At 40.3% G+C, this 18,784-nt stretch overlaps 1 protein-coding gene across 1 annotated transcript in view; it reads right to left on the bottom strand.

Annotated features, from left to right (window-relative positions):
* Nucleotides 1-281: 281 nt before the first annotated feature.
* Nucleotides 282-18,784, bottom strand: part of dym (dymeclin) — a 60,382-nt gene continuing 41,879 nt past the window's right edge. The window contains exons 15-17 of the mRNA XM_086152056.1: nucleotides 15,085-15,267; nucleotides 12,566-12,679; nucleotides 282-2,332 (exon numbers count right to left, since the gene is read on the bottom strand). Coding sequence (XP_086008182.1) covers nucleotides 2,183-2,332; nucleotides 12,566-12,679; nucleotides 15,085-15,267 — 447 coding nt within the window. The 3' untranslated portion in view covers nucleotides 282-2,182. The remainder of the gene's footprint in view (nucleotides 2,333-12,565; nucleotides 12,680-15,084; nucleotides 15,268-18,784) is intronic.

Below are 18,784 nucleotides of genomic sequence, written 5' to 3'. Positions count from 1 at the left end.
ATTAACTGCCATGAAAATGATAAAGCCTCGGTGCATGCAAAAAGTAAAACAAGCTCTCGCAAGATATGAATAGAAACCAATATAATCGAAACGTCCTCTAACTTTGCTTTTGTTCACCTCCTGCAATCATAACCCCAGACTTGTTTTTGATAAAATCTTTGCCGGTATAACAGTTTTATTTTCCAATAATGAGAAGTCTAATATTCCGCGATATTAATTCTTCTCGGAATTGATCTCTGATATAGTATTTCATTTTTCTCAATAACCATGTGACACATAGATTGCTTTGATATTTTTATTTAAATTCCTATTTCCAAAGTAATATTAACCACAAAATGACAGCTGTCATCATATTATATGTAATAATATAAAGCCAATTTCCCACCTGGGAAGAAATAAAGAAAAGTACCACTGTTTATTTTTTTCTCCTCTCAGTAGTATCTCAGTACTACTGTCGTCTACATTTGGAGGGGCCGAATATAAAAAGGAAAGAAATAAAAATAAAACAAAGAACATGAAAATAAATAATTTAACACAAAGTCTCTAGTTTAACATGCAAAACAGCGACAAATTAAAGAGTGAACTATTGTAATGTCAAGGAGATTTAATGGCATGCCTCGGGTCACCATGAGGGAACCGACAAAGACACGTCGAGTCAAATTACCGGGCTGGAAGAGACAGCGGTTGATGTGGGACTTTAGCATTAATAAGGGTTTGAAATCAAGCCTGATTTCAGCTCAGGGTGCGAGTTATCCCAGTCGAACGCCAGGCATCCCCGCTCCCACACGGAAGAGCGGCTCTGTTTCTTTGACCCCTTTTTAAAGTACTTTTACACACAAAGCAAACAACTTTTGTACAAACCTACTGTAATGGAAGAACAGACGGGAAGTCAAAATAACAACGTATTCATCGTAGACACACATTACTTTGTATTTTACAAGATATTTGCCGAATCAATGTTGTGTCTTTAGTACAGGGCTGAGCAAGGAAGTAGGAATTTAGAATCCTGCTTTTTGTAATATATATCACAGTATCTGCCGAGGTACAGAAAACAATGTGTTAGATAGACAACACAAATATATTGTCTGTGTCCCCATCATGATGAGAAATATTTGAATTCCACTTTTATCTGAATGCTTTTCAGACACTTTCTGACAGCATGTCAAGTCACCACTGGCTTGACCTTTAAAAATATTTCAATAACATTGGATATCCAGAATGCACTCATTGCTAATTTGTAAGTTAAATTTTTTTCTTTTGCTTTTGGTCATTTCTGACTGTCCTTAAGGAAGTTCTGAGATTTCTCACTCAATATCAGGTCATTTCTAAGTAATTCCTAGACTGCAATCTTTAAAGATGGCCAATTTACTCATTGCATTTAATGTGATTTTAGAAGCAATGCATATGTACAAATTGAACGGCAACTTAGCAAAAGAACAAAAACAATAAACAAACTAAATAGGCAAGCGATTGTAATCACCAGCATGTTTAGCTGACAGAAAAATCATGGATGATAACTTTTGCATTTAAAAAAAAAAAAATCCAAAGACCAGTGTTGCACTCTGACAATATCAGATATATATGAACATATTGCAGAGCCCTACTTGACTATTATGCTGGAACCATGTCTTAGCATTCAGTGCAGAAGTAAATAAACCTTCACCAGAGCATTAACACTCACAGAGAATATTTTTAATTGACCTCTTATTGGTAAGCAAAAATACGTGGGATTATCCATGGCCTGTGTTCAGAGCTCCTCAAAAGGGCCGAGGGTCTTCTCAAGATACAACTTAGCATGTGCTGCAGCACCAAGTCAAGCTGCTCAAACGTCGAATTGATATTCACAACAGCACTTGACTATACATGAGTGGACGCTACGGTGAGAAGCGTTAACCAGCGCAATCGGAGCCTCACAGTGTTGAAGCAGAGGGATTATTTTGATACAAAGACTTGGAAATGAGGTTGTGCTGCGTTAAAAGAGAAACAGAAATCACCATCCTATACAAGGTCGAGGCACTTCCAAAGCAGCGTGCACATACAAAAAAAGGGTAATGCGCGCGCGTACACACACACACACACACACACACACACGCTTTCACTCACACACACTCACCCACACACATGCCATCAGTCTCTTCTGCTGAACTTGGATGAGCACTAACAGTCAAGTGTGACAGGAGATTCAGCCGGAGTCCATGCTGAAGAGCTCGATGCCGTGGGGACTCCAGTGGAGGCCCACGCCAGAGTTGAACACCAGAGACCACACGTAGGGGATGAAGAAATCCTCCGGCTGATCTTCCTCCACGTATTTGAACTTGAGCTCTGGAAACTTCTAATTTCATGAGAGGAACAGAGGTGCAAGGAAAACAATTAGCAGGGGTGGAGATGAACTTAGTACATTCACTTTGTGTGTGGGCTTAATTATAAGACATTTGTTTCAAAGTGCAAGAAATTCCCCAAGAAATGCATTTTCAATATATTCTCTAGTTAAATGTACAGAAATGTTTAATATTTACTGATCTTAAATCTACACTAATGTACAGAATTAGCCCTAATACATACAACATGATATTCAAACGATAAGAGGAGCCACTGTACTGCAGAATGATTACTGTCATTTTTCATATGTATATTTTGATGATAATCACATGCTTTTACATGAATATGGCTCTGAATGGAGTAGCATTTTGCAGCATTGTTACTAATGTTAATTATCCCAATACATGTTGGCGCATTTACATTTAGCATTCAAAAATATGCGATGCAGACAAAAATCGATGGTAGATGGCCACATAAAGGCAAAGATGATACAATCAAACTGTAAACACCGTGGCTGAAAACGCAATGCCACTGATTCCCATATGAAATAAAAAAAACATGCTTCGTGTGCCGCTTACATTGTGTGCATCAAAAATGGAGCCATGTCCTATTTTCCCTCTACATTGCAGCAATACCCCGAGTCAATCGCGTGTGACCGAGCGGTTTGTTTTACACATTCAAATATAGGGGAAACTGATGGAAGTTTTGAATTAATCTAAATCTGTTCAAGTCTGCATGTTGTGGTAAAAAAATAAAAAAAAATTCACAGAGGCAATTTCAGTCCTTCAGCTATACCTGATATTTGAAGACTGAGCTCGGAAAAGACGGCGTGAAGTCTTCATGTGCCGTCGTACAGGGTAGTAGTCGTGTCTCACTCCTCATCAGGTACAGTAACACGCTGGCAGATGTAATTTCATCTGACTGTGAGGTTAAATTGCCAACAACCGCCTGTGGGACAGGTCCGACCACCGACCCCTTCGAGGGCCGCCTAATGTGCTAATGTAACCTTGTGACCCCGGCTGTTGACTGGATATTGAGGCTACTGTTTGCCAAATAAAACAGTCACACGCAGCTTGTTCTCAAACCTCCCTCAGAGAATTTAAGAAATACTGGGGTTGCATAAGAGAGGTGATTTAACTGACCTCAATTCACAACACATAAATACATGAGGAAGAAAGTTACTCCGGTTAAAAACACAAATACCGAGAGGTCTCGTTTTGCAGCGCGGCCGGTCTGCCGCTGTGACCTTGTCGGTTCACCCCGTTGAGAAGTGCCACAAAATACATGCTAACTCGCTACTTGCCATTAGACTCTCACAAGCTTCGGCTTGTTTGTCAGCGAGCAGAACAATCAGTCAGCCTGACTGGAAGGTTATCAGGTTTAAACTGGAGGTTGGCCATGTTGTTTGCTGACGCACAAAACAACGAGAAATACAAACATGGGCTGGGACTAGGGATGTCTATTATGTAGATCTATTATTTTGAGAAAAAACAGCAGGTGACACTAATACTGAGAGACATCACTGTGTATGTACAGTACATTTTTTGCATTCGCATTTTGACAAATATCTTACATTATCAATTATTTATAAGCTTGAGAAGGGTTTCACACACACATGTTTAAAAAGCAACCCTTTTAATTTTAATAATTAAACATCTTTCAAGATGTCTGATTCCTACTCTTACAAACATTTCTGGCCCTTTTTTATGTTTTTATATGTGACCAATAATGGCAGAATAACTACTACATGCAGAGAAAGTAATAATAAAAGAGGAAAGGCAGATACAATCCAGCTGCGTATACAAAAGGCAACTGTGTTTTATAAAAAATCTTTTATAAAATCAGACTGTCTACATACACCTGCTCACTGTCTATTAAAATACCCTCATTTTAGTAAAGCCGAGTGAATTTGTTAAATGCATTTTTTATCATTACAAAAATCAGTTGGTTTCAAAAATTATTGGAAAATTCCCTGTGAGTTACCAGTTAGCTGCCCTAACAAATCACGCTATTAATAAATTAAATTTGAAATGTTTGAAATGACACACTCAAATGTTCTTAGACTGAACCTAATGTTCTTCCCTTAAGGTCCAACACAATAATTTGACTTTTTGAAGCAATTTACTCATCCTGTCACAGGCTGAGGCCTCATTAGCATGACATTTCTTTTCCAGATTACACTTGACAATACAGTGCACATTTAGTAGCATGTATCTGCACGTGCATCCTATACAAAAACAAAAAAAGAAGTCAGGACATGGCTTTTTTTTGACAAACCACAGCTGCACCAGGGGCTTTGTTCAACCAGTCACTGGAAACACCCTCTCTGCTACATCTACCCGTCAGCAGGGGGGCTTAACTCAATGACTGGCATGTGTGCACAACCAAGCACATATACCCCCTAAAAAAAAAAAAAAACATGTAAAAAAAATTAGAATGATAAAATGTATGCTTCACTACAATCACATTTAGGTACAAGGCAAATCATCTATCTTTTTTTTTTTTAACCTGAAGTTGAAATCCTTTACCTTAAATATTTTCCAAAAACATTCCTTTGCTTCCTTTGCCCAAAGAGAGTTATTAAAAAGAGAATCCCAGAGACTTAATATAGCAGCTTAACTGTCAGATGTGATGTTTAATCTGTAATATGTTTTATAGAAACACATTTCCTGAAAGGATAATTGATATCATTTGAGTTTTTAGTATCGAGTCCTAATTTACTTTATTATATAATGTTATTTCTGACTCACAATTCCATCTGCAGAAGATCGATGTTGATGGACAAGCTAACTAATAAACGAAAATGGAAAAAGGCAATCTCTAAGGTCCAAGCACATTTCCACCAGAGGAAGATTTACAAAGAAAGAAAGAAAGAAAGAAAGAAAGAAAGGTCAAATAACTTTGCCCCATCAGATTCCTTGTTTTGGTCCATAGTACACCCATCTACTAAGTTTAATCAAATTGACCAAACACTCCTGGAGTTTTCCGGCTGATAGACAGACGAATAATTCTCAGTGGACTAAAGTAACAAAAGAGGGATTTGAGCGGGGTCTAGAATTGAAGTGTCTGCTCATTTCAGCCAAATTGATATTCTAAAAAAAAACAAAAAAACACACCCATTTGATGTTTTGCAATCATTTCATTTTCATTATTCTGAAAAGGCAGCCATAGAGGGCAGGGAGTCATGGACGGGCATGGGCAAGTCTCATTACAGGCCTGCTGGAAGCAAACACAAACCCACCGAGTACTTCGAAGCCACCAAACAGCAGGCAGGTAGACGACGAGTATTAATAATACAACGGCAGCTCATTATAGTCTGCAGCCTACACTTATGCACACACAGCCAGTAATCAGTCTGCACTGACAGACAAACGCTGATGGCCTTTATGCGACGGTCCCTCTCCGATCTATTGAGTCCTGGCTGGCCCTATTCACAGCTACACTATCGGTATCAAAATGACACAAACAGAGGGGCTGCGGGGTCACAGGCCATATGCCAGGCTGCCGAGGCTAGACCACACACACCACAACCATTGTGACAGCGAGACACAATGCAGGAGCTGTATTATCTGGCTGGTATGCCTGTGTGTGAGTGTGCACGTGTGCATGTGTGTGTGTGTAGGTGACCATGTCGCAGACAGGCTTACAGACTCATCAAATCTTCATAGGGCACTGACGGTGATGGTTACACCGAAACTTTCACTTGCTAGCAATAGAAATTTCTACATTTCCAGGATGACATTGAAGTTGCTGATTTCAGATCAGAAGGCTGACTGAAATCTTGCCATGATCAGAGTGATTTCTAAAATACAGCCTGTTACTTCAAGATCTTTAGTTGGGAAATATTAGTCTGTCAGTATGCAAATACAGTACATGGCATCAACCAAATCTATAAAAGTATAATCTGCAAATAGAAGCAACGGGGTACCAAAAGCTAATCTTATCATCCATGAAGGCAACTGGTGCTGTAAGAGGTCTCTGTGCGTTCACTTTAAGTTTTAGCTTTCAATCCGAAGGTAAAGCAGTAGATGTTATATAAGTTATAAGTAAAATTGGATAGCATGAGCGATGAATGAGCAAGAAGTCAACAGGAGATGACCTGAAAATTAGAAAGACATTGCCTGACAGATGGTGAGCTTTTAAGATACCAAGAAACCAAGAAATTACCTTAAATTTGAAAAGTGCCTGTCGGAAAATACGCAAAAAGTCAGCGAGCAATTGATAAGATGTACCGGCGAAATATGGAAAAATATCCGAAACAAGGCACCTTCCATCATTTTTACATTGTGATGTTTTATCAAAACCAACAAAATGTCTTGATGAAGCTATTTTCCACATCACCTGGCCCCTTTACTGGATACAATACGAGAAGGAAAAAAAAAAATAGTCGTAGGTTCACAATGACACAATGGCCAACATTTTTCCTCCTACGACTATTCTGGAAGGCGCACAAAGGGATTCAGAGCTTTTTGGAATTTTTGGATATTTTCTTCAGGAATGTCTCTTCCATGATCCAATGCTTTCTTGGAAACTATCTGAGCGTCAGCCTCACATCACATCACCGATATTATCTTAGCACCTTATCCCTTCTATACTGCGGCGCCTGCCCTGAACATATCTCCTCAGGCTCTGCCTCCCCTCTGCCGCCCCGCTGCTGTTTTGCTCTCTGCCGCTCTCAGCTGTCTGGACCCACTTGGCCCGGGCTCATATCAGTTAGTTACGGGTCCTGGCGGGTCATGCCCTCGCCCCTGAACACAGACTGGCTGACTGGCCTCATATCTCCACTCAGGACTCTGTGTTCTCTTCCCTTCTCTGAACGCCGCTGCGCTGCCAAAACTCGGCCAGACGGCGAAGAATGCAGATAGGGAGCAAATATGAACACACACACACACACACTCCCACACACTGAAGCACACACTTACGTGTAGGTACGCACGTCAGCAAGCGGGCCATAATGGTCATCTTCTGAAAAGACTCGTCTTTTAATCTTCAAAGACTACGGTCACTAGTCAGAATTTAGTGGTTTTGCCCACACTAGTGGAACTGTTCCCACATCAGCGTGCCAGTTAGTGACTCAACTTCGTATTGGAAGAATTTAAAAAGTTGATATAGTCATTTTGGTAATCTCCAACCTATCATCTAGTGTCATTATCAGCTCATAAATTCAAATTAAATTTAACTTCAGACATTCTCTGTAAGGCTCAGCTACAATTTGTGTTTCCCAAACACTACCATGTTGACACACTAAATTAAGATGATGATCATGGTGCACGTTATACTCATCCATTCATCCATTGCGAGCATGTTGACATATTGGGATGTGACACAAAAAACTCAATAAATGCTAATCGATCAAATCTTCCTCTAGGACCTCATTAAGACAAGATGGTCTAGGAAGTAAGATATAAATAAAGGCATTATGAATAATTTCATGCTTTTTGCTTTGTACAGATATTCTCATTCTCAGTTGTCCATCCTAGACAAACGTCTTCCTTACTATTGACAAATGAAAGGTTGCTGTATCATGATATTCTTATTTTTGTGTATTGAGTGATATTCTCTGACTCCATTTCAAATTTTCATCAATCATGTTAGATCACATGATGTTGTATTTCAATATAGCTTTTGTGATGTTCAGTCCATGACTCATTGAAGCTTGACCCACATTAAGCCATAAAATTGGGGGCTTATCAAAACATGAAAAAATGGTATAATTGCAACTCATTTTGCAGTGGTCATACAAATCATAAACAATTGGATTTCACCTGATGACTCCAGCGAATGTCATGAAAATGTATACTTATAGAGCTGGAGCTTTGGACAATCAAATAACCTATTGATACATGAATACATTAATACATAATCATATTTAACCATCTAAAGCTTTAGATTTATCAGACTTGAGGCTAAAACTAAACTAAATTAAAGGTGTGCGTCTCATTGAAGCCCAACTGTAGTGACACCCAGTATGGAGTCGGTTTGGGTTACAGTTACAAAGGTTTAAAGATATATCTGTGTGTGCATAAACTTTATTGCTCTTTGGATGTGATGATCAAAACAAAACAAATGCTGTGTCAGAAATACTGTGGAAAATAGGAAAATAGAGTTCCACAGCGAGAAAATCTCTATGGATCAGTCCACCATAGTCTGTATTACAGATCAATCAATTTATCAGCTCACTGATCAGTGTTTAACTTACTCAAAACTTTACAAAATAGCAAAATATGCGCTATTTTTACAAAAACAGCACATATATAAATGCTCTGTCAAGTTGCTGAAAGTTTATTCCCAACTGGATGCAGTTGTTTAAATAGTTGGATCTGATTCAATGTGATTTTGAAACACTTCAATGTCAGGAGGTCCAATGCCAAAAATTTGATTTAGAATACTGGTGATAGCTGATGTTGATTTTCCAGATATTATCATCCACATAATTTAAAGGCTATTCACTTTGATATGTCAGATTTAAAAAATACATTAGAATATTTCTGGTGTTTAATTGTAATTTTAAGGACGTTGTAACCGAATATTTGAAAAACATTTGAAAAAAATTTTGAAATTCTCTCTCATTTGTTAATGCTACAAAAGAGTGGAAACTATTAGTCACATCTTTATATTGGCTCAAAAAACAAAGAATCACAGAAGCACCAGTCTTGACAGTGCCTGTCACAGTTGAAAAAGTCTTCTCACAAAACAGGAGCTGATTGGGGTTTCATTACTAAAAGATTAATGGAATTATCATTTCAAAACTAATCTGAAACCAAACGACACCGCTTTGTCAGCGGGCATTTATAAAAGCCCACGTTGTGAATGCGTGGGAACCACTGCTGTGAGCCATCACACTTATGGAGACTCAGGTACTGAGTAACAGCTGGTAGACCACCCCCACCTCCTCCGTCTCGGCCCAAGGAGCCAGAGAGTCTGTAGGCTATCGCTGCTCAATAAGGCTGATTTCAGTTGGTCAGGCTTAACAACACATTCCACAGCCACTGCCCATGAGAGTCACTCAACCTCACACCCCCTGAAACAACACACACATACAGAAAGAGACGGTTGAGTGACGAAGCGCTGAGGGTCGTCTCAGGGGTATTTACCACCTTCTTTTAACCCTTTCTTTCTGCTAGGATCTAATTTACATGTCTACATTTTTGTGTTAATGCTTTTAAGTAAACAGACGGTTTGTAGTCGTCTGTTAGTAAATCCTTTGCCTGAAATATTTTTGTTTTGAGGGTAAATTCTAAAGACAAAAGAGGAAAAATGTTTGCTTAAAAGCAGTCAGTACTTTAAAAAAAAAAAAAAAAAAAAAAAAAAAAAGAACCGTTGACACGGCACCGTTTGAACGATGTCCACAATCTCTGGGAAAGACATGAATATGTTTCGCCTGGGAAATTATAATTTTTTTAGGCTTGTTAATGAAAAATGCTTTCCCCACAGGATAATAGTTTGTCTTCTCCCTCATTTTTCAGTAGACAAACAATAAAAATGTCTGCTGAAGCCATCTGGATCAGACACATCTCAGTAACTCTAAGAGGAGAAAATGGTTTGTTATATTTTAAAAGTGGCTTTTGTTGTGCACAGATAGAGCCAAATGCACATTTTAGCTACAACATGTTTATCTTTCAGATGTGAGACAGTTGGAGATAAACATAGTAGTGACTCGTTAATGTTACCCACAGAGACGGAATAACTGTGAACCCTGCATAATTACAACAAGGCTGTCGAAATAACAGTTGTATGTTGGAGGATGTTTCTTTTCTTCTTCTTTTCATTGTAGCTACAATGTCCCCCCCCCCCCCAAATCAACATTCCTAATTCTTTCATCGAGATCACTGCACAACTGTGGTGTTTGCAGATTCAAGGTTGTTTTCCCTTGCAGAAACTTGCGGGCTGTTTTAGGGTGGTCTTGCACATTTGCGTATATTCCAGCCACAGTAACTGTTCCTGAAGGACTTTTTTTTTTTTTTCCGGGCCTTGAAAACTGCCACGCTCAACACTGGTCTGGACCGGACTGACGAGGGGAAGTAATAATCTTATAAAAACCACAACATAAATTCCACGCATGCAAAAACCTGGATGACAACTCCATATTAATGGAAGGAACAGATAGTTGTGCTGTTGCAGTTTGTTGTGCTTCTCTTGATCATCTATTTTGTAGTGGTTAGCTCTGAGTTTATGCCGCTATTGCAAATTACATACACTCACAAGACTAGGGCTAAAGCACACTGATACTGTAAGGAATAAAGCATGGATCGCAATAATCAGGAGCCTTCTGAATATTTTGTACAAGGAATTTTTTGCAATTGCTTTGGTAAATGATAGGTGATTTTGGGGTTCGTGGCTCGTGACATCTCAGTTGATCTCTTGACTTTTTAAAATGGCTAACTGCTAAATAATCCATTGGTTTTTCACATGATTTTGCTGATGAATCAGATAAATTTGCTGAGGAGAAATGTAATTAGCGAGTCTGAGGAAAGTCAAAATAAATTCACAAATACCACAACTATTTATTGCAGTCCACAATGGTATTAAAGCCGACCAACATTTTGTAAATATCAATAAACTACTCAAAAGGGAGAGAATTTAAATCAGAGGATCGTTCCTATGACTGGCATATTCCGGTGGTGAGAGAAACGCCTTGATAGTCCCTGCAGATTTGTCCGGCTCCATTCTTATCAAGCTGCTCTGTTTTTGGGTGTGACTGCTGGCTCAGTTTGGACAGAGGATTAATGCAGACAGGGAAATGAAGCAAATCGTCTTGGAGACACAACTTCAGCCTTTTCAAACATAGCACGATTGGATCAAACTACTAACTTGTGTATGTATATCGGTTCCTTCCAAAAACACACAAATAAAAGCAAATTAGTTAAATTGATTTTTCTCCTCTGTTATTTTCACCTCGTTTCTGTTAGTCTTAACCATGCGTGCATTACTGATTGAGACACTAATACTTCTTCTAAGAGCTTTTACTGAGTAATTACCAATTCATTCATGATTCCACACAACATTAATCCAACCTATGGATTTTCACATTGAGAGCTGAGCAGTAGAATGAGCTCATAGGATGAAGGGACGCATGAAGTAGAGAGACATCTGCTGGTTTGAGCGATGGCCCCATCAAACAGTGGGGACTTCTCCCCGAGGAGACATTGCCCAGATATTCACTCCACATCACCCTCTGGAGTAGGAAAGCACTCAGATGGAGGACAGTCAATGTGAGAATGAACAACACTTGCAAACAAATTTGCTCAGGAACAGAGACTGACACACACGGTTGCACGATTATCGATGCACGCGGTCGTGTCTAAACACGACATCCAAATAATCATCAAAAGCAAGAGAGGAATGACAACCACTTAATGCATAAAACAGTAGACGCTCTGAGTGCTACAGGTATAGCGTCATTGCTGAAGGACATGGCAGGGTTATCCACACGGCTCCACGTGTAATTCTACAGCTCTTTGGTCGATCACTAGATTAACGCTGCAAGGTGCTGACTATGAGAGAGACAGAGGGAGCACATGGACTCGCCGCCGTACGCCATCCCTCTTCCATATCGGCGAGCGAGACAAATGCCTTGCAGCCAGCCGCCAAGTATAGAACATGAAACACATGATGAAACATGCAATTAAGAGCTTTGGTGCTGGTGAGGAGCAGAGTGGGGAGACTGCTGGTTACATATTTCCTCACTGATTAATGGAGGAGCATTGGGAGGGGTGGGGGTTAGCAAACCCCCCCAGGAGTGTTGGGAGTGTTGGGTAACGAGGCGCCGTGGCAGATTTATATCCCACCCCACCCTTCCCCCTGATCTTATGTGCCCATGACAAAGTGCCCCCTAGCCCCCCATCCTATCTCCTTGAAATGTCATTACATGTTCCCATGTAGCGGGCTAGCAGAGATAGAATGAAGATGGGCATTAATGCTAATGAGAATTGGGCTTTGGCCTTTTGTCTCATGTCCCAATGGTTTTTTCCTGCATTCCCTCACCTAATCCATATCCCTATCCCGTGCCTCTCTTCTTTCACCTGTCCAGGAAACCTCATCCCGTCTTCTTCGACACCCCACCCCCGCCCGGCACTAATTCACTGAACCTCACACATGCTTTGACAATAGATCGTACTCTCTCCACAAGCATCTTGATGTCCAGCATCTGCCGCTTCCTCATTTCATCAGCCATACCCGTAATTTCATACAGCATTGCACTCGATTCCATTTGCCCCCCCCCACTGGTTGTCTGTGTGTGATTTACCTTCAGTCTGTCTTTGGGCAAAGCCTGGGCTCCTTTCATGATGACCTCTTGAACCCTCTCAACTGATAGGTCACTTCCAGCCTGCTCCAGACGCTGGCTGAAAAAGCCAATCACCTAAAGTTCACAGAAGAGGAAACAGCACATCACTGTTAGCGTAAATCTGCCAAACAGAAGTGTTCAAGTATAGACTATTTATAATGTGAGCTGCTTGTTGATTTCATCTTCAATCATCACAGTGGACTGCAGCGAACTGGTTTTCTTAAAATACAAACTAAAAATGACTGGTCTATGTGCAAGAGCTAAATAGTTATCCTACTTATTAAAGGTAAATGCAACAAATACAGAACTGAAAAAGATCTGTACAAACCCAGCACTGACAGAGGATTGGGGGAGAAAATACAATTACTTATGTGTTGACCAACAGAGACCTAACTGCTAAATATAATCCAAAAAAATAAATGTTTTACTGGATGGAGAAAATGCTTATACATTAGATGTCACCTACATAATCCATTGCAATGGATTCGAGCTTACTTGAGAATTACTGCCACCCGTTGTTTATCCTCATGAATCAAGACTAAACACCTGTGGCAGATGGAAGCACTCACAACATACTTGTATTGTCCCGAGAATTCAATTCAAGTTGGCAAAATATTTGGATGGGCCCAAAGTATTTATTTATAACACGTTATGTACAGTAACCAGGTGAAAATCACGGGTTCACATTGGATAATAACAGATATGCTGTTGGTTCAAAAAAGCTGGCAATCGAAAAAAAAAGATGCTCATACTTTTAACGGAGGGATTTCATTTAATGTATCAAACAACGTAAAAGTTTAAAAAAAGGAGGCTCAACTAACATATGTATTCATTCCATACTAATAAATCTATATTCATTAGTGACCTGAAAAAAACAAGTACTAGCTGATGTCTAGTCTAAATCTTTTACAATTAAAAGGTGCACAAGCTATTGTGTCAGCCTGAGGCAAGTGAAACTACCTATGAAATCCCCTATTCTGGCATCATAAAGCTCTCTGACATGTCTAATCCTAGTGCTGTCACATTAAGACTGCAGCAGCCACACCCTATATGATGACACAGGGTGCAATATGGAGCTCTGCGTTGGGACTCCATAGCATCCCACTTGTTTCATTCTGTTTGAATTAAGATAACACTCGACAAAACGTTTGCTCGATATCGCAAGTTGCTCTAAAGATGAAAACAGTCACATATAGTATCAATAATTAGCGACAGCCGGGCGTCAGTAATTGGGTAAGTGCCTATGAAAAAGAGCTGGATTAACATTGCAATAACTGTATAACTACTTGATGTTCGCTTGCAGGGAGAGGGCATATGTTCCACAAAGTAAAAATTTAGTCTCAACACAAACTCGGTAAACGCATACATCAAGTATTCAGATTACAAACTCACCACAGGGTTTGAACATGTTTCATCCCACTTAAAATAAGCCCACCGCGAGAGCTGAAATTATCTGATGCCTTCTGGGTTTCAGCCTAAACAAGAGATCAAGGACACTCTACTTTGCGTTTCCATTGCTGTGCTAGGTTTTTCCCTGGAGAAAAGTTTGATATTTGATAATTAAAACCTCAGTGTTACGGATTCTTTTTAATGCTTTTTGTCAAACCAACAGTGAAAAATACATCCAGAGGCAATATTTTCTCTGCTGGCACTTTTGCATGCTTTGGAAAATTCAAACACACCAGAAGCTGTGTGAGCTGTGTGTGTTTGTGTGTGTGTGTGTGTGTGTGTGTGTGTGAGTGTGTCTACATCTATCTCATACTAATCTCTTCATTAACTCTGAAGGCCTCCCATATGGGGTTAATTTAGAGGAGCAAAAAAGCAGGCCCTCAACCAGAATCTCATGCTCGCACACACGGATTTGCAAGCAGAGAAGGCTTCGGAGGATAGCCTTAGGGAGACTGACTTAGCTGAGGGATTCCAGCTAGCATGCTTCCTCATACTTATGGATAACAGCAAAGCCTATGGCGATGCATGAAGCTACCCCCATCACTCACACACACACACACACACACACACACACACACACACACACAACCACACTGAAGGGAGACTGGAGCCTGCCAGCTTCCTTTCCTCCTCTACATGACTAATAATGCTATGAATGACAGCTTTCTCTGGCACTGTCCCTTCCTCCCCCATACAGCAAACACCCTCAATGAATATTTGACACGGAGCCTCTCAACACAGGGGGACTGATTAATTTATCAATACTACTTAGGCTCACAGCTCAGCATGCTGTACAGTCCAATCACACACTGTGTTAACAATGCAGTTGGCATACATTCCAGCGATGCCTGGCTTTTTGACACGTTCCTTGCAGATGGAGATGACATTCGCAGACAACTGTATAAACTTGATTTGTTGAGCGGTTACCACAAACCCACCAACATGAAATGGTGAAACGCTCTTAGGTCTTCACTTCAATCGGGTCATTTATGATATTCGTCTGAGACCAACCGGAGTAAAAGGACACTAACCGTATCTAGATTCTGCATTATGTCCTGGAAGGACGGGTGCGTCCTGAACTGCTCGAAGAGCTCCCTCTTGTAGAGCAGCGCGTACACCAGGTTGGGGTTGTGGTGCAGAGAGTTGCACAAGCAGGAGTTGATGATTTCGAGCATCATGCGGATCACTTCTTCAATCACATTGAGATCCTGAGCCTGAGGGGAAAGAGAGAACGTAAAGGTTAATTGGCTTCTGACTGCACTAGTTTCAGCAATAATGGTGTTTTCAGACGGTTTATTCAACACAGTTTAAGCAGAGTGTCGTGTGTGGTTAAGAAATGTCCGAAGCAGCTCTACCTCAGATCAACCACAAGGACAAGGGGGACTTGTAGGACTCCGATCAAGGCATATTTCCTTTTGGGCAAAGATAACTGGCCACCAAATTGGGAAGACAGAGAGAGTCGCTGGCTATGTTTATTTATCCAACCCTGACCTCTTTATCAATTATGAATTGAATCAACAGAGCTTCCCAGATTGTATGATGAAAAAAAAACAAAACTTATGAAATACAGCTAAGACGATGACACAGCTCAATTAAACCTCAGCTTGTGTCATGTATCTCTGCGGCTAATGGAGTTAATAAGGTTAGCCCCAATAGGGGCAGACATTGAGGCGACTTTCGTCGCAGCCTATCTTTGGACCCAGAACTGTGCAATACAGAGGTTTTTCAACTTATCTTAAAGTGTATGACAATAGATAGTGCAATGCTTGCTAATCTTACACAGTAAAATCTATTTCCTAATCCTGAGGTCTGGTATATTACAAATTGACCAACTGGAGTGGAGATACACAATCAAAATTTGAGCCATCATACTTCGAATTGCTTTAAATACACACGCGCACGCACGCACGCACATATATATCTATATACCCCCAAAATGAATAAAATAAATCCATATATCATTCCAAATCACAATGTTACCTTTTATTTAGACCGTGGTTGGCCTTGGTAATAGGTTATGTTGCGATAAGTGTTAAGAAGATTACAGTGACTGAGCAGGTTAAGGGGTACACTTGTACAATGTGCAAAGTAATCCACGATGTCTGCCATTATATATGTATATATGGCAGTGTGAAAATAGAAATCAGATAAATTGACTGTGACATGTCTTTGCTGTAAATATATTCTTTTTACCAACAGTGCTGATTCATATCATGCATATTTTTTCACATGAAAAAAAAAGTGGTTTTAATACAAAAACTAAGAGCATATGGAAAAAAACAACGCCCCCCCCCCCGAAAAAAATCCATGTACTTTGTATGGGAAACCCACATAGAGACTATCCCGCATTGTTCTGCAAATACAATACAATTCATAATAACGCAACAACAGACAGACAAACAGCTAGGCAGACACCGCAAAGACAAGATAACATCACGCATACCATGCACTATTGTGGCAGTACAAGAAAAGTACAGTGAGAGTCTGAGAAAATTAATAACCCTCAAAAAGATAAAGACTAGCTGGCATGAATTGACAAATCCAGTTTAAGTGATGATGCCTGATTTCCCGATAAGTGACTGTGGGAAAGGTTTTGCTAAAACTATCTCGAACTGTTGTTGTCATAGACAAGATTCCATGATGTTGCTGCTGATTTCCCCGAATTGATTTTTAAAAATAGAAATTAGACAGTAGACGAATATAGTCGAAAATGTGATCTTTGTCACCAAATGATGGATTACAAGGTAAGTGAAATCAGCATAATGATGCTGGACTTATTATAGAAAACTCAGATCGGAAGCAATATAGACAATAAAACAATTAGGGTGTCAACCGCATTTAGAGCATCTAAGTCCAATTATGTGCAAGTCATAATGAAATACTAATGAGCCGTGAAATTTAATGCAAGAACTATTGTGCTGACGAGCAAGGATCCACAGAGAAATCTGTCCTTGTTGATCCTTGTTAAACAAAAAAGGAGCCTAAAAACACTAAAACCAACTTGACGGAAAGGAAGGAGGGTGACCTTCATGGGTTCCCTAAATGGGGACCTCTGTGAAGATTTTTAAGGAGAATAAATAGGGGTTTTGCTTTGATAACATACAGCGAAAACAGCAAATGAGACACACAGTGGCTGAACTTAAATGACCATTTGCAAAAGAGCAATGCTATCCTTTGTATGTCTTTCTTTCCACATGTGGACTTTGTCTACTTTATGCTGTTAATCTTTATTTACAAAAAGATCCACTAGTGTGGCCACAGGTATGAAAACCTGCCTGGCCTGTGTTAGTCAGTGAGGTACACAAACAAAACAAATATGAGCACGTATAAAGGCCTTCTCAAATGAGGAAAAGTAAAAAATATGGCAGAGAAATAAAATCGACTCAGCCGCAAATGGACTTAACAGAATTGCCACGAACTTTCATGAGGCACGAATATGAGCCTTTATGTTCCCCCGTGGCCTAAGACTTCATGTTTCATGAAAATCATCATTGATCCCGTGATGACGTGTTTTGACCAAGAATTTGCTAATACCAGCTAAGACCAGATTCACAACAGGAGTGTGGCAAGTCTGCAACTGCAAGCTGATTGGAGGTTGAGTTTCCCCCTCAGATCTGGGCTAACCATCTTTAACAGAACTGCATGGGGTAGCGTTTTATAGTCAATTTTGTGTGCTCCACTTCAGAATCAAGTCCTTATAAATAACTTTGCGATAGAGATGTTATCTGTGTGACGGGTGTTTCTTTTTTTTTCTTCTCCCGAATATATTTATTTTTGCTGCCGCCATGAATGAGGCATACACGAAACGCTGTGCTCATGAATTCACAAAATTCAGATCTGAACTTTAGAAAGGAGACGGGACTGATACCATCTACTACTTTCTGTCCTTTGGGAATTAGTGAATCCCGCTTCCACAACATGCGTTGCATCGGTTCCCACAATCTAGGGGATGAAGGCGTGCGGCAGCATGAAGCTTTAACATGCAGACGTGAAGAGAGAAGTGGAATGCAAGAGAGCTAGCTGTAATGAGGATTGATTGTGCGTCTGGAAGCAGAGGTGGTACTCTGGGCTCGACTCCACAGCCTAGCTAGAAATGCTCTCCTCCGTTCTGTGGTGGCAGGCCATAATTAGACAGAAAGCAGGGACAGACACAGGAGACAACTGAGTAGGAGGCCGAGGGAGTGAGACGAAACAAAAATGGAAGCACGTTAGAGGAGGGTTGCTGCAGGGTTGATGGAGAAAGTGAACATCATGAAGGCGATGAAGGAAGGAGCGTTAGGTGGAGTTGGATTGAGGTATGCCTGGTGTTTGTTCTTCTGCTCTGAACCTAACGTAATGAGATTGGCCTGGCAGGAAAAAATGCCACACTGGGGAATTCAGGTCACTTGAAAATAGGCTAGCTAGACGTCTGCCTGGCCCTGTGTGTATGTTTGTCAAGTGGATAAGATTAAGAGGTCCATGGTCTACTTGAAACCCAGACAGGATTTAAAATGTCTTCACTCCTCCTCCTTTCCACTGTTCTCTCACGCTTGTTTTGCCAAAAATATTCCTGTGACCGCCAGAAAACACCTTGCATTTGATCGTAACGCCTTTCTTTTCATTCCATCCTTCCCTCTCTTCCTCCTCTCTGCCACTTCCTCTCCAGTCATGTGCTAATTTCCAGCCTCTCGCATTGTCATTTAGTCACAACCACTCATGCTGCTATTTAATGGCGTCTCTCCACCCAGGAAA

The sequence above is a fragment of the Fistularia commersonii genome, chromosome 9 (genome assembly GCF_037954325.1).
Source record: "Fistularia commersonii isolate RoL2024-O1a breed Wild chromosome 9, RoL_Fcom_v1.0, whole genome shotgun sequence".
NCBI lineage: Eukaryota > Metazoa > Chordata > Actinopteri > Syngnathiformes > Fistulariidae > Fistularia > Fistularia commersonii.
This window is presented reverse-complemented; position numbering and strand designations above follow the sequence as displayed.